We start from the raw sequence: 16,193 nt of genomic DNA, 5'->3' as shown, positions 1-16,193 counted from the left end.
TTTTTTTTTTGTTTTTTTTTTTTTGTGGAACTTCTTCACCATCTCTTCTATGTGTCCACTCCTGTGTCCGACTGTTGCCTCCCCCTACACGTCTGGGTCCGTCCCTCATCGTGTTATGAGACGTGTGCATGAAACCCACTTGGATTGTCGTCGTGGCTGCTGTCTGTGACCCTGCTCTCTGTCGACCTGCTAAGCTAATGCTTTTTCTTTTGCTCCCCAATCCCCTGCTTTTCCTTCTTATCGTGCGCCCCTTGCTTGCGCTGGTAAATTAGATCTTCCTGCTGTTTCTCGCGGGCCTTCTCCTTTGCCCGAGCCAGCTCCGGTTGGAGACATTGTGACCGGTGAGTAGAGCAGCTTTTACAATGGGTGCAGCAGACAGAGCTGTGCACCTCTATGTTAGGATGATTCCTATGGGCTGAGATTTGTGCCACTAGAAACTGAATTTGAATAGTTTAGTATTGAATTTGAAAGTGACAACTTGAAGTTGAATTTACTGTTTTGAAACGGAATTACTCACTTGAAATTGTATTTTTTGCTGTTGAAAAAAAAATATATATTAGTACATTCCCCCCCAAAATTGAATACAATTCTGCTTCTCAAATTCATTTCACTACACAGAGACACACTTCCGATTAGGGCTGAATGATTTTGGAAAATAATCTAATTGCGATTTTTTTTTCCCTCAATATTGCGATTGCGATTTAATATGCGATTATTTTTTCAAAGGCCTCTTGTCATGTATTTTTTAATGAACACAAGCAATAAATAAATCTGTTTCATAATAAACAATTTCAAATTTATTTATATAAATACAAAATATAAATTTTAAAGCACAGATAAATAACAATAAAATAAACAGACATTAAAAAAACCCCATTAAATAAAGCTTGCTAATATCCAGTCAGTAACACCACACATATCTGCTGTAATCAATTGGACTTTTTTTTAGGTAAATCAAACTCTCAACAAACTTAAAATAAATTATTACAAAAAAAAAATCTTCCATGCAAATTTACTAGCCTAAAATTTTTTCAGGGATATATATATATATATATATATATATATATACGTATATGGATAATGAATAAATATCTATTATAAATGTATATGATCACACCCTCAACAAGCCGTAACAGAGTTTTTGTAGACGTAAACAGGAGTTCCATCAATCAGTGATTGATTGTTCAACCTCGCGTACTGGAAGTGTGTCTCCGTGCAGTGAATCGAAATTTGAGAAGCAGAAACATATTAGATTTTTTTTAATGTACAAAGATGATTTTTTTCCAACAGGAAAAAAATACAATTTCAAGTGACTAATTCAGTTTCAAAACAGCAAATTCAGTTTCAAATTCAATACCAACTATTCAAATTGAGTTTCTAGTGGCACAAATCTCAGCCCATAAATTCCCTTTTCTCTTAATCTTTTGTATGTGGGCCCTTAAAGTCAACACAAAATACTGCATGAGCCAAATATGCACTACTTTAGAATCGAGGCTGTTAGTTGTGAAGGCAATAGTTTACGTTTCTTTATTCATGTTTCTCTCTACTCTACAGATTCCTTTTCGTCTGCAGCTCCTGCTGCTACGAGCCCTCCTGCCTCCACTCCTTCCCCAGAGGCCTCATCTCCACCGAAGCCTGAGCCAGAGCCAGTCATTGACCTCCTGGGTACTGAATCACTCCACAATCCACTCAGGAACACTCACAGTCACGCCTTTTTGTCATTATTATTATAGTGATCTTTGAACAATCTTTACTTAGCCTTTGATGCTGTGACAGAGCAGTGTTCATTCAACTTCAGGACACAGCGAAGTCAGACAAATATAGACTCTAGTAAACACTTTTAAATCTACATGAAAGCCATTAAAGTGTCTAAGACATCAAAGACATTTTAAGGGTTCACTGTGTCCTTCATAAACATGAGACTGCTGAAGTTCAGAATCAGAATCAGAATCATCTTTATTGGCCAAGTGTATGTTGTACACACGAGGAATTTGACTCGGTCAACTGTGCTCTCTCCAATAGTGAAACATTCAATAATAAACAATCAACTAGAAAAGATGATAATAAGTATAAACATAAGTATAAATATAAACAGTAGTTAGACTAGAATGTGCAAATAACAAGATGATAATAATAATAATAATAATAATAATAATAATAATAATAATAATAATAATAATAATAATAATAATAATAGTATAAAAAAAATAAACAAATACAAAATAAAAAAAAAATAAAAAAAAAAAAAATAAGATAAAAAGAAGGAAAAAAATAATAGAAAAGAAAGATAATAATAAAATATAATAATAATAAAAGGAAAATAGTGCAGTAGAGCATTGATAAGTAGTGCAGGAGAACATTTAAATTAAAGGTATGTACATGAACATTCTCAGTGTCAGATTGATCCAGGGTTGTTATGTTTGGTTCCAGGGTTTTTCCACAGAAACAGGACTGACACTCTTTGACTGTTTAGTGTTGATCAGAGTGACAGCCTGGGGGAAGAAACTGTTTTTATGGCGGGTTGTTTTGGCGTACAGTGATCTGTAGCGTCTGCCAGAGGGGAGGAGTTTAAACAGATTGTGTGCAGGGTGTGAGGGGTCTGCAGTGATGCTACCTGCCCGTTTCCTGACCCTGGACAGGTATAAGTCTTGGATGGAGGGCAGATCAACACCAATGATCTTTTCTGCAGTCCTGACTATCCTTTGTAGTCTGTGTCTGTCTAGTTTGGTTGAAGATCCAAACCAGACAGTGATGGAGGTGCACAGAACAGATTGAATGATGGAGGTGTAGAACATTTAGGACTAAGCACATTTAGAGAAACTTTTGGTATCTTTAATAAATATTTTTACGATTATTTATTTTATATATATATATATATTTCCATCACTTTAAATACCGTATTATTAGTAATCAGCATTAATAATTTGGCCTAAATCCGACTCCCTGCTACACTGACCTGGTTTTTTTTGCAGGATTACACACAACAAAGCTCTGACGTTTTATTATTAATAGTTTGAGGAACAGAAATATGTTTATGGGATGTTGACTAAGCCCTCAGTAATCATGGTTTCCATTGCCTTACGGGTTTGAAAGGAAAGGGAGAAAAACAGATACAGATTCATTTGTAAATGGTTTGGCAATCATTGTAATGAACAAACTGACAGTCCTTAAATGATCTTTTGCTGACATGTTGATGCCACATACCACAGTACTACTCTAATATAGTCCTTGTCATCTTGAAGGCTCAACAACAATTTGGACATGAAGCAGGTGGTAATCTTATTTTACTCTGCACCTATGAACAAAGAAACAATAAGAAACATGTCTTTTTTTCTTTTACAGCTGAGGATTTTTTTAATTCTGCTCCAATTTGATGTTTTTAGTTATTGTTTTACTTTCATCCATGACCATCCACTGCTGTACTCCCCACCCTGTCCCACAGTGTGGCCCAGGCCTGACTTCTTCCCCCTTTCTACCCTCCATGCTGCCTCTTTGGGAACTGGATGCTCCTGCAGACTCCTTTGGAGGCCCTGCAGAGGAAGTCCAAAGCTGTGCGCCTGGAGGGCCTACAGAGGACCTGCTGGGAGGTAAATCTCTTCATGCTGTGCACATTGACGGTACACTAAAAGTCAGGATAAATGTCCCGTCTTCTCTATTTTGGCACACAGCTGAGTACACTGTGCATATTTCAGTGAAGTAGATCTCCTTTATTTATCAAATTGTCTAAGGGGTCTATTCTCCCCTCTGGACTTGAGCGCTTCTTTTCGCGCCTGCAGTTACGCTTATTTCCTATGTGTATTCTCCGGTCCAGGTTCCTGACACGCCCACCGTGCGTAAGGGGCCAAAAAGCGCATAGTCTGTGATCGAAGGCAGGCTGAAGGAAAGGAGGCGGTGATGTCATTTTCTTGGGCTGTCTAGAAATCACGGAACCTTGAGTTTTCTCAACGCTTGTAAATGTCCCTTTGCAAAGTTCACTTTTAGTTTGAAACGCCTTCATTGATAAACAATATAACAGGTTGATTTGATCAGATCATTGATCAGATTATTGCGGTTTGACTGAGGATCGACCGCATTCTTCTGTCCGAGTGTTAAAATCTCTCTCCTTGATCAGCGCTTCATCACCATCATCCATGTACATTACATCACAATGATCACATGGTCATCATCGTCATATGTCATTAATGTTTCACTTGTTATTTACTTTTGTAGTGTGAGCAAACGGTGGCTTTATGTTGTACACAGTGTTAAAATAGTTTAATCAGTCTGACATCTGTCAGAGTTTGTAACGAGCTGCTGCAGCAGCAGCACACACACACACACACACACACACACACACACACAGAGTTGATAGGTTTTGTGACGCACGGGTAAAATAAAATGAAATGTAACACATTTTGTCTTGTCTAGAACTGGTAAGTGTGAACGTATTAGTTACGCTGATGGTCAATCCTTTGACGTGCTTATGTGACTCCCCACACCCTTGAGACAGCGTCTCAGTGTTGCTTTGGATCGATTCTTTCTGGGAGTCTCTTCTGCAATATTATGAGTCCGTGTGGCTTAAATTGTAACTAAGTCCATATTTCTAGTGCAATATAATGTTTCACCTCATCGGGGCACTGCACTTATTCCAGGGTTAGAAGCGCTGTTATGGCAATTATTATATTAATCATCATTTCATCAAATGTGTGTTCATGTGTACAATTTGTCATGTGTTAATACACAATGACTGCATTATATTGTTGTGCTTTTGAACAGAGACGTTGCTCCTTTGCTGAGTCATGTTAGGTGAGATTACCCGCAGTACAGACAGATTGTGCTGTATCCACAGTGCCAGGAACGAACAGTCTCTGCATCGGATCGTCAAGGCCAAACTATAACTCCCATGTAGACACACACACACACACTCACTCACATTCACATCACACACACACACACACCAACTGAGGCACACACATTATCAGGACAGATATCATTGCTCCAACGTCTCCACTGTTGGGAGCATCTGACCCCCTCCTTTTCCTCTCATCAGGGTGGGACTTTTCTCTATCTGTATAAAGTTTAAGCTGTGGAACTTTCCAGTAGTTGCTGGCCGCCTTTCCTTCCTACAGGATGGAACACCCTTTTTTGTACTCTTTTCCATTTAGTTTATAATAAATCCTTTTTTATAAAATCATCATGCTTTGACTGGACTTCATCATTCAACCAGAGCACAAGTCATGTCTCCAAATGAGGGAAACCGCAAATTTGTTGTGACAGCGCGTAAGAGGACTTGCGCACATTGGAGAATGTGCGTAAAGCCAGATTTAAATGGGAACGCCCACATTTGAGGGCTGCTCCACCCACAGTGCGTAACTGGGATGAAGGCGTGCAGCGGCTGAATTAAGTACAGGGGGAGAATAGCGCGCGGCCAAAAACAGCGCCGCTGCGCAGCTTTTTGGACTTCCGCACATGGGAGAATAGAGCCCAAAATGAACAGCCTTGGATGGCTGCTAATGGTGATGACTCAGCAGATCTCTAACAAATCAGGGAGTATTTGGAATTCATCACGCGCTCAGGATGATGTCATCACCATCCATCAACACTCATTTCTGTCTTTATCCATTAGCTGATGAATCTAAAGTGCAGATTAAAGCATAACAACTTTCCCTCATTCCTTTCACTGTGGAAGCTTTTTAAACGTCATGGACAGAACAAGTAAAGGGACTAACACACAAAGTAGAAGCACATCCATCCAACCAAACAACCATTCATCCATTCACTCTTCCTCTACAAACAGAAACATATGTGTTGAGAAATTGTTAATTACATTGTGGTTAATACATTCATATTTATTTGATAGATAGTTTTGGCACTGTATCTATTTATCATTGCCAGAGAATGAATATGTGTCACTCCTCACGTGAGTGTTTTTGAGTGCTTGTTTTCATTAGGAGACAGGCAACCTTAGCTGCTACTTGCCATTTATGAACAATCACCAAATTTTGCACAAAGGTCCAGTCTCATGTCACATTGCATCAGCTGCTAAAACAGAACAATAGCCCTAAAGGCAGTGCTGCAGCGAGGCTCTAAATGTAAACTTATATCAATTATATTTGCTTTGCAACTTTCACCAGACTGTAACCCCAAAACCGTTGTACATTGAACCTAATGCAAATAGTGAAGTCCAATAACTCATATTATTAAATGTCAAATTAAATCTCCTCTCACAATTTTTGCTCAATTGACACCAAACTTGCTACAAGCAATCAAAAATGTAATCTGCAGTGCATTCAAATATTTGACAGTAAAGGTTAGTGTAAATATACTTGATTATTCTTGCTAAATACATTTTCAATGTTCATGAAATAAAATTACAAAATTGTTGAGTCACGGTAGATGATGTTTGGGAAATATCAGAATTTCAACTGAAAAACTCTTTTTTTTTTTTTTTACAGCATTTAGGATTTTTAAACATCCGTTTTTCACTTAGGAAGCCATTAAATAATTGTTAAAAACCAAGGACCAACATCTTAATGCTGTCTAGATGCAATTTGTGAATTTTCAGATAGTTTTTCTTAATAACTGGATAGTTTGAACTGTTTGAAATCTTTGCACGCTAACAGCTGATGTCTCTGTCTGGCCCGGTCCCGGACCATAGTTGAGCAGAAGCAATAATTTATTTATGTTTTTTTTTTTTTTTTCTTAAATGGCATTCATACATACAGTTGAACTTGTTTTGTTCTTTGCTTCCTTCAGGCCTGATGTCCCCCACCCTCACCCCCACCACTGCTCCAGCTTTGGCTCCAGTGCAGAATGACCTCCTGGAGTCTGGCTTCGACGCACTGGGTTCTCTTCCTTCTCCGACACCTCCAGTCCCAGCAGCAGCTGATGCTGCTTCCTCAGCAGCCGCTTCCTCCGGTAGCTTTGATGCTTCAAGTAAGAGAATACGGTGTTGTTGTTTTTTCTCTTTTTAATGATCTGCTTCACAGCTTAGCCTTGTTAGTTGTGTACATGTATTACCTTTATATTGGCACACATTCTCCACCAAATTATTATTATTAGTAGTTATATTTTCTTTTGGCACTCTGACCTCTGCATGAACGACACAGTGAGATGTGAACTGATGTAAACGCTGCGATTGTGGCTGACTGCTTTAAGGCTTTAATCCTCAGCACTGCTGCCCCAATGCAATGACCTGTGTTCTCTAGTTTTTTTAACTTTCACATCTGCTGTTGTTCTTTCACCAACTGCTCACCCCTCTCACTGAACACAAGTAAAAAAAAAAGAATATTTCTTTCTTTATTTCTCTTTTTCTTTCTCTCTCTCTTCTTTCCTTCCATCCATCATCCCTCCCTCCCTCACCCCTCTCTCTTCCTCTCCGCTGCCTCATTGCTTGCTTCTTCTAATCTGTATTTGGTGAGTTGAACCCAGCTGTTGGCAGCAGCATGTGCACTCTGGACCAGTGTCCTGCTCTGACTCTGTTAAAGAAGTTCCTATAAGTGCATGATGCTAATGTACCCTGGTGGCGTCTCCTGCATGAGACAGTTGTTGTGCTTGTTTGTTCATGTATTATATTTTAAGTGACTACATAGCATCAAGGCCTACAATGGCAGATATACTGTATACACCATCTTGTTTAAAGCTGCTACGTTGATTATATTTTATTTGATACAATCATAGTGTATGCCTCAGACCAATGAATCAAACATAATTTTACCCTGAAAAGAAAGGAGAATAGTTGTTTTCATCTGTTAGGGCTGGTGCCTCCTGACCTCTCAGCCTGCCCGTCGTCGCTCCCACTTAACACACCTGATTCAAATCAGTAATCAGGTGGAGAGGGAGGAGGAGCTGTATAAAAGGGCTGAGAAGACCACAAGAGGAAAGGCGTCCTCGGAGGTTTTCCCACTATTTGCACGTGCAAATGGTGGGCGACATGGTGACATGTGAAGTATCTGACAGAGTCACAGGAGGAAGACTTCTGGATGAGGAAGAAATGGTAGACAGACTGGTCTCAAGTAGGAAGAGGGAAAGGAGGAAATAGAAACCAAGGACGAAATGATGGCACAGCAGGGATTCAGAATAAAGGAGACTTATTGGAGAGCAGTGGTGAGGATAGAGAGAACGTGATAAGAAGGAAAACTGAACAAGCTCGATTCAAAATGATACTGAAGTTGCAACGAGTGGGTGCACAGGTGTTTGGGCCGAGAGATTGAGATGGCGAAGTTTGTGAGGGATGGCAGTTTGCTTTATCTTTTTGTTCCTTCATTTTGCAAACAATCAGCAATGAAAATGAAAAGTGTGTGTGGAAGGATGGTTTGTGATTGGAGAGAACAGAGTCACATGAGGAGTAATAACTGGATTAGCAATTGAGGAGAATTTGGAGAGGCTAGAAAAAGAGATTAAAGGAGGGAAACAAGTGAAGAGATTGTACAGACCCAAGGAAGGAAGGAGAGTAGCAAGTTATTCTACAATGATAGAGTTTGAAGGAGAATGATGATCGGTACAAGAGTTACCCAGTGAGGGCTTATCTACCCCCTCCACTCAGGTATTACAGGTGCCAGAGATGTGGACACGTGGCAGCAGTGTGCAAAGGCTAAATGACATAAATCAAGGTTGTCAAAAGTATTTATTTATAAAAAAGTTCTTAAAGTAGCAACAGAATCAAAAATAACTCTGGCTAAGCAGAACAAAAAGAGGGAGAACACTGGGCCAACCCTATACAGAACCGTCGCACCCATCGTCCACCATCTAAACGACAAAAAATGTACGAAACTCTAAAACTACATGAAAACAGGACTACCAGTAATCTCCAGTTCAAACTAAAATAACAAACTCACAATCATCGAGTGGGGAGCAGAATGGACTCTTCCCCACATGTTTGCTGCTGGTCGAAACGCTTAGTTTGTTGAGTTTTTCACACATTGCATTGTGGGATGTGGAGTCCCATAGATGGATGCATGAAAGTGTTTTTACTGAATTCTTACTGTGATTGTTTTGGGGGTTTGAATCCATGTATCATTCGTTCATTCATTTTTAATTATGTAACAAAAACATGAAAAACAAAAAAACACTAATTATTTGATATTTGTTTCCCAAACCAAAATGAAAAAATGGAAAACGCCTTGTTTTTCAAATTCAAGCTCTTTTGCTTCCGTACAGAAAACAAACACCTTTATCCGTTTTTCTCCATTATCGATTGGCCAAAGTACGTGACCCGGAAGTGAAGCGTTACACATTACGAGATATCTTTAGCTCTGCAACACTTAGGAGTCTCTAAATCCTCCGTAATGTCAGTGAGGAGGTTCTGTGCCCAACACCAGCTAAAGCGAAAAGGACACGTTTCGGATGCACAGTTGGAAGCAGCGATCTTATCATGCCGAACCGCCATTAGCATAGCCGTTAGTGTGTTCCGATTTTTTATTTTGGTTTTGAAAACAAATATCAAATAATTACTGTTTTTTTTTTTTGTTTTTTATGTTTTTGTTACATAATGAGAAACGAATGATACACGGATTGGTTTGGCCGACAAGGAAGACAGTGATCTGCATGACCCTATTTTTGTTCTAGTTTGTTCCTGGTATTACCCATATTGCCAGAATAAAGTTAAATCACTTCTATGCACTAGTATCGGCGGCTCCACATCCCATAATGCAATGTGCAAAGATTTCAACAGACAGACTGTTTTAGAGATGAAAAAAACTTTGAAGCTGCAATTTTTATTTCTTTTTGGAGTAAATTGTGTTTGATTCATCAATTTATAAACCATAATCTATGATTATATCTAATAAAACAATTAAGAGGGGTAGCAGCTATAACTTTTACTCCTCCTAACATTATAAATACCTCATGTGACAACGATGGTTGGGCACTGAGATCCAGTTCCAAATAGGAACTCGGCTTTTACGGTTTAAATGATCAACTATGTCGTCGTCGTGGCTTGGCTTTGCAAACAAAGATTTATGAAGGCGGTTGTTCATGTCGGTATGGTAGTTGCGAACGTGGACGTGTCCTACGAGCCTGCGCAATGGAGTTTTTGGGTGAAGTGCAGTGTGCGCTGAACTGGCCCCACCCTTTACAACCAAGGTTCATCTGCCATGACCTAGCAAGCTGGAACGGTGAAAGCGAGGTCCTCAGGACGTAGGTTTTACATCGGAGGTCCTTCTCCTAGACAAACTGCTTGACAAGGCTAACGAGCTCCATCTACCCGGAGAGTTCTCCCTCTCCTGTGGTTGCAGTTTAATGTCGTACCCAGGACAAAATGATCAACTAACGGGTTTACTAAAGGATGAGTTCACACAGAATGTAGGCTTATTCAAGAAGTTAACCGCTTTAATTTTGCACGGGTAAATTCAAGAGGTCCTGGCCTGCTGCCGTCTCACTGTAGCGGGAGGGAGGCGCTGCTGCCTCGGCAATACAGACAGTGACGGCCTGGGGGAATTGTCGCTTGAAGTTGCTTAAAAAGTTAAAATATTTCACAGGACCTAGTTGCCAGAATAATAATCAATCAATCCTCAAAAAGAACTGTTGATTGATTTTGTCACATGACTGCTCCAAGCTTTGAGTTTGTTTTATTTTGTTTCATATACTGTACCTGGGCTGCATCTATTTGTATTTTAGACTGCTGCCAACTAGTTGTGTTATTTCTACAAGTTTCAGTTTTACAGTTACAGTTGGGGACCCTTGTAAGTGAATACCCTAGTTACAGTACAGCAACCTAATTAAACTGTATCAACTAAGTGCATTAATAAACGACCTGTGTAAAGGCTTTTTCAAATGAAAACATTCTCCTGTGAAATCTGTGACCTGTTGACCTGCACAACTGAAATAATCAGAATTGAGAATCATTTAGAACGTGAATCGAAATTGAGAATCGGAATCGTTAAAATTCAAACGACGCCCAACCCTAGTGATAACACATTAGAGCATAAGCGCACGTTGGAAGCTCAGTTTGTTTTCCAGTGTCAATGCTCATAAGAATTGATTATTCACAGCTGATGCATAGCTAGCTCAAAACGTCATGTGTTTTTATGACTGGTTAGCTGTAACTGTGTTAGAATGTGTACGTTTTCTTGAGCTTGTGCTGTAGCTAAAGATAACATGATTCATTAGACAGACGCCACTCATTATTATACGTTTGAAAAACAAAACACAACTTAAGAATAGATTGTATCCATAGAAAAATAAGTGCAAGAGTGTACTAGCTGATATATTTATGTCAAATTGACAGTGACTGCTTTTCTCAGTGTATACAACAAACAGGTATTTCGCCATGCTAAACCCAAAAGCTAATTGTTGACTTGTATAGAATTGTTTTGTAGTTGTTCATCATTTTTGTAGAATACTTAAACTTTTTCATCATAGACTAAATGTAATTTGTTTTAGGAGTATGATGTGTCGTGTTTTTGATGTATGATGTGTAGGATGTGTATTTAAAAAGATATGTGGACTTTGATGACCTTGCATGATGACACATAGTATTTTCCTTTGAAAGTGGGAGCTGTTGCTAAGTGAGTGTTGCTAAGTGAGTGCAACTGCATTCGTCCCGTCAAATGAACCGTACAGCCCAGTTTTGTGCTTAACTGTATATGCTGATTATGCCCCTCCCCCATCTGTTGCCTGTGTTTGTGTTATTTGGAGTTAACATTTTTGTAATGTGGTTCTTTAATGTCTTGCTTTCTCTTTTTCTCCTGAAGTGTTTGGTGGATTAGGTGACTTGTTGATGCCTGCGGTTACTCCCCAAAGCACTGGCGGCAGCACTGCTGGAAGCACAGCAGGCAGCATTGGATCATCAGTGTCGGGGGGGGGCAGGTCGGGAGCTCCGCCCGCCACCCCACCTCCCACCAAAACTATCGGGGGAGATCTGGATTCCTCCCTGGCAAATCTGGTCGGAGGTAAATTGCGACCTTTCTTGCTGAGAACGTAAGAGGTTCATGCTTGAAAATAAAGTTAACTCTTTATTTCTTTCCTGTGTTCAGACCTGGGAATGAAGAAGAAGTAAGTGTGGAATTTTTATGTATATTGGTTTTAGGTTATAGATTTTTTTTGAGTCTCTACAAATCATAAACCAGAGATCCCCAACCACCAGGCTGCAGACTGGTTTTGCCTCTGTGAACGAAATGTTATGTCTATAACTTCTGTTCCCTGAAGGAGAGGAACGAGGTACAACACATATAGTATGGGATATCACGCCCCCGCGTGGCCTACTGAAGAAAACCTCTAATCACGCCTTTAAGGCAGATGATCTGTGATGACGTAAATGAGGCTCCGCCTGCCTCATAAATACGCTGTCATCACAGTCATCCTTCAGTTCAGTAGCCGCTCTTCACCGAGCCCATCTGTGTAGCGGGGCAAAGAAGTGTTGTACCTCGTTCCTCTCCTTCAGGGAACAGAAGTTATAGACATAACATTTCGTTCCCTTTCAGTCGATTCACTCGGTACAACACATATAGTATGGGACATGTATACACGCCCCGCAGAGCAGCTATGAACCGGAAGCCAACCTCCAGCACCTCTAGTGCATGCTAGACCCAGTGGAAAGAACCGAATGGGCCACCGAAGGGGCCGTTACATCCAGACGGTAAAACCGAACAAAAGTGTGTGGTGATGACCAACTGGCAGCACGACAGATGTCAATCAAAGATACCCCCCTAAACAAAGCCCACGATGTACATACGCCCCTGGTCGAATGTGCTCTTACACCCTGAGGTAACTGAAGACCCCTGCTGTTGTAGGCCAGGGAGATAGCCTCCACAATCCAGTGAGAAAGCTGCTGTTTAGACAGGGCTTTACCCTTAGCTGGATTAGCAAAACACACAAACAGCTGGTCACATAAACGCACACTCCTAGTGCGGTCTATGTATTCACGTAGAGCACGTACAGGACACAAGGAATGTAACCTCCTTTGCTCCTCAGATGCAAAAGGAGGAGGGCAAATACTAATTAGCTCAAAAATCATGGAGCTATGAGCTGAAGGGATGATCTTAGGCACATATGCCATGTTTGGGCGTAATGTGACCTTAGAACCATCTGAAGTGAACTGGGTACAAGAAGGATGCACTGATAAAGCATGAAGATCGCCCACTCGCTTAGCGGAGGTCAAAGCGAGAAGTAGTGCAGTCTTATATGACAGAAATTTCATATCTGCTGACTCCATAGGCTCAAAAGGGGGGCCACAGAGAGCATCCAGCACTACAGTTAAATCCCATGAGGGGATGATGGATTTCACCACAGGCCTCAGCCGGCGAATTCCCTTTAAAAAACGCATGGCCAGCGGATGCGCACCTGGCGTCACTCCATTGAAACCAACATGGCAGGCAGATATAGCCGCCAAATAAACCTTAATAGTGGAAAAGGACAGACCTTTATCCAACAATTCCTGAAGAAAAGTCAAAATCTCCACAATCGAACACTGAAATGGGAGTACATCTCGGTCCTGACACCATTGCTCGAATGCTCGCCATTTATAAGCATATAAGCCACGAGTGGATGATGCCCTAGCACTCTGGATCGTTGCCACCACACTTGGGGGCAGACCCTGAGCCATTAAATTTGACCGTTCAACAGGTAGGCATGTAGCTGCCACAATTCCGGACGTGGATGAACCACTTCTCCACCTGCCTGCGAAAGGAGGTCCCTGCGTAGAGGAAGCTGCCACGGCTCCGCTGCCAGTAGATTGATTATCTCGGCATACCATGATTTCGCAGGCCACCGAGGGGCCACCAGAATCAGGGACAGACCCTGACGACGCACTCTCTCCAACACAGGCAGTATCATTTCTACTGGGGGAAACGCATACAGGAGCATGTTGGGCCATGGGTGCGCTAGCGCATCCATACCCAGAGGTGCATTGTGGTCTGTTATGGAAAAGAACAGGGGGCAGTGGGCGTTTGCCCTGGAAGCAAAGAGGTCCACCTCCGCCCTGCCAAATCGAACCCATATCTGAGCCACTACCAAAGGGTGTAATCTCCACTCTCTCACAAGGGGACCCCCTCTGGAGAGAAGGTCTGCACCCAGGTTCAGGCGTCCTGGAACACGAGTGGCTCTCAGAGACAGAAAATGAACGCTGCCCCACATCAACAGAGAGTGAGTCAGTTTTAGCAGGGGAAGTGATCGTGTACCCCCTTGCCTGTTTATGTACGAGACCACTGTAGTGTTGTCCGTCCTGATCAGAACATGTTGGTCTGATAGCACAGAGCGAAAATACTTCAGGGCCAAGAAAGCTGCCAGCAGCTCCAGATAATTTATGTGAAGCCTGCTCTGTACTGAGGTCCAGAGTCCTCTCACTGCTGCTCCGTTGCACAGAGCCCCCCATCCCATCAGGGAGGCATCTGTGGTCACCACTTTGCGAAAGCACACCCTCCCTACCGGGGAGCCCTGGCTTAGTAACCCGGGATCCCTCCAAGGGTGGAGAGCCATCATACAAGACGGAGTTATTATCAACATCCGCTGGAGGTGACGCTGTGGACACAGCCGGTGTGAGCGAGACCAGCGCTGAAAAGCGCGCATCTTTAACAGTCCGAGCGGCACTACAGCAATCATAGACGCCATCATGCCCAAAAGCTGCAGGACCAATCGGAAACGTAGTTTGCGTCCCAGTTGAAACTGAGCGAGGCAGCGGTGAAACGCGGCCACCCTGCCCTCCGACAGACGCGCTCGGCCGGTTAAAGAGCATATCTCCAGACCGAGGAAAGAAAACTGCTAACTCGGGGTCAGCGAGCTCTTTTTCATGTTCACTGAAAAGCCCAGAGCTCGGATATGGGACAGAACAAGAGACAGATCTGCTGCTGACTGCTCTCTCGAACTCGCTAACAGAGCCCAGTCGTCCAGATAGGCTAAGACACGCACGCCTTTCTCCCGCAGAGGAGCTAACGCCGCCTCGACACACTTGGTAAAGGTGCGAGGGGCGAGCGACAAACCGAACGGAAGCACAAGGTATTCGTAGGCTACACCTTCGAATGCAAACCTTAGAAACTGCCTGTGGTCCGGGTGTATTGCCACATGAAAATAAGCGTCCGTGAGATCTATAGTTGTGAACCAATCCCCCGGATTGATAGCGCTCAGTAGCTGTCTGAGTGTTAGCATCTTGAACCTGTACGTCCGCAGATACCTGTTCAACACTCGCAGGTCTAATATAGGACGGAGTCCCCCCCCTTTCTTCGGAATAATGAAATAACGGCTGTACCAACCTCTTTTCATCTCCGAAGTGGGCACCACTCTCACCGCTTTCTTGCTCAAAAGCGTGTGTATTTCCTCCCTCATTACAGCTGCAGCCTCCTTCTTTACCACTGTGTTTATTACAGAAGTGAAGCGTGGAGGTCTGACCCGGAACTGTAACCGGTAACCCATAGCAACGGTCCTCTCTACCCAAGGGGTGAGTGCGCATGTGCGCCACCTGGGAAGGTGGGCAGCGAGCGGACTGACCTGTAGCACTGTGGGTGGAGTGCTGCTGCCCTCTAGCGTGCTGGGGGGTAGCAGCCTCACATGACCGACCAGGTTTACATGAGTTGGAGCTTGTGTTGTTTTTCTTTGTTTTTGTATACAAAATGCACTTTTTATTGAGTGCCACATGGGCATATTTGCAGTAGGCACAGAGTGAACCTTTAAAGGGGCACCAAGAAAGTGACGAACATTGCAAAACTTTACAGTAACCTGAGAAACATTCAACACCCCCGAACTGGGGTTTATAAACAGAGGTAACAGATGTGCATTTGTGTGCATGGGGGGATTGTGCTTGGGAGACTGTGTTAGGAGAGAACAATGCCTTTTGGGATTGGGCCCCTGAACAGAACTCGGCCGGCGCCTTTTCGGCGGCAACAAAATAGGGACAGCAGCGTCTCCCTGCTGCTTCAGTCCCTCTCCACTCAGTCCCACTGCTAGGAGGTGTGTGGCTTCTTCCGCCTATGCGCTGGGCCCTTTTGGAAGCCCTGCGGCGGACCTTTGCTCCAAGCCGAGTGGTGTGGAGCATGACGAGGAACCTGCGGCGCAGGAGGCTGCACCTTCCCCGGTTGTCCGAAACCTGACGGAGGTGTAGCCTTCTTGTAGGGCGGCGGAGGTGGCGCTGCAGGCCTGCGTGCACCTGCCGCTTGTTTGGGCTTAGCGTCACGCCTGGGTATGATGCTGCGCAGGGCTTCAGCTTGTTTCTTCCCTAACTCAAAACGTGCCTGAATGGCGTCAAGAGATTGCCCGAACAAACCCATGGGAGATACCGGCTCGTC

General features: G+C 42.8%; 1 protein-coding gene across 15 annotated transcripts in view; it reads left to right on the top strand.

Moving 5' to 3' along the window:
* snap91a (synaptosome associated protein 91a) overlaps positions 1 to 16,193 on the top strand; it is a 63,591-nt gene that overhangs the window by 40,263 nt on the left and 7,135 nt on the right. For 11 of the 15 annotated variants that reach the window (XM_028470273.1, XM_028470272.1, XM_028470271.1 and 8 more), the window contains 6 exons: positions 273 to 341; positions 1,555 to 1,665; positions 3,516 to 3,587; positions 6,736 to 6,915; positions 11,673 to 11,870; positions 11,955 to 11,973. In XM_028470273.1, coding sequence (XP_028326074.1) covers positions 273 to 341; positions 1,555 to 1,665; positions 3,516 to 3,587; positions 6,736 to 6,915; positions 11,673 to 11,870; positions 11,955 to 11,973 — 649 coding nt within the window. The remainder of the gene's footprint in view (positions 1 to 272; positions 342 to 1,554; positions 1,666 to 3,515; positions 3,588 to 6,735; positions 6,916 to 11,672; positions 11,871 to 11,954; positions 11,974 to 16,193) is intronic. The other 4 variants (XM_028470279.1, XM_028470276.1, XM_028470274.1 and 1 more) reach the window with 3 other exon arrangements.

The sequence above is a fragment of the Gouania willdenowi genome, chromosome 16 (assembly GCF_900634775.1).
Source record: "Gouania willdenowi chromosome 16, fGouWil2.1, whole genome shotgun sequence".
Classification (NCBI taxonomy): Eukaryota; Metazoa; Chordata; class Actinopteri; order Blenniiformes; family Gobiesocidae; genus Gouania; species Gouania willdenowi.
Note: the sequence above shows the minus strand (reverse complement) of the source record. Positions and strands in the feature narration are given on the sequence as shown.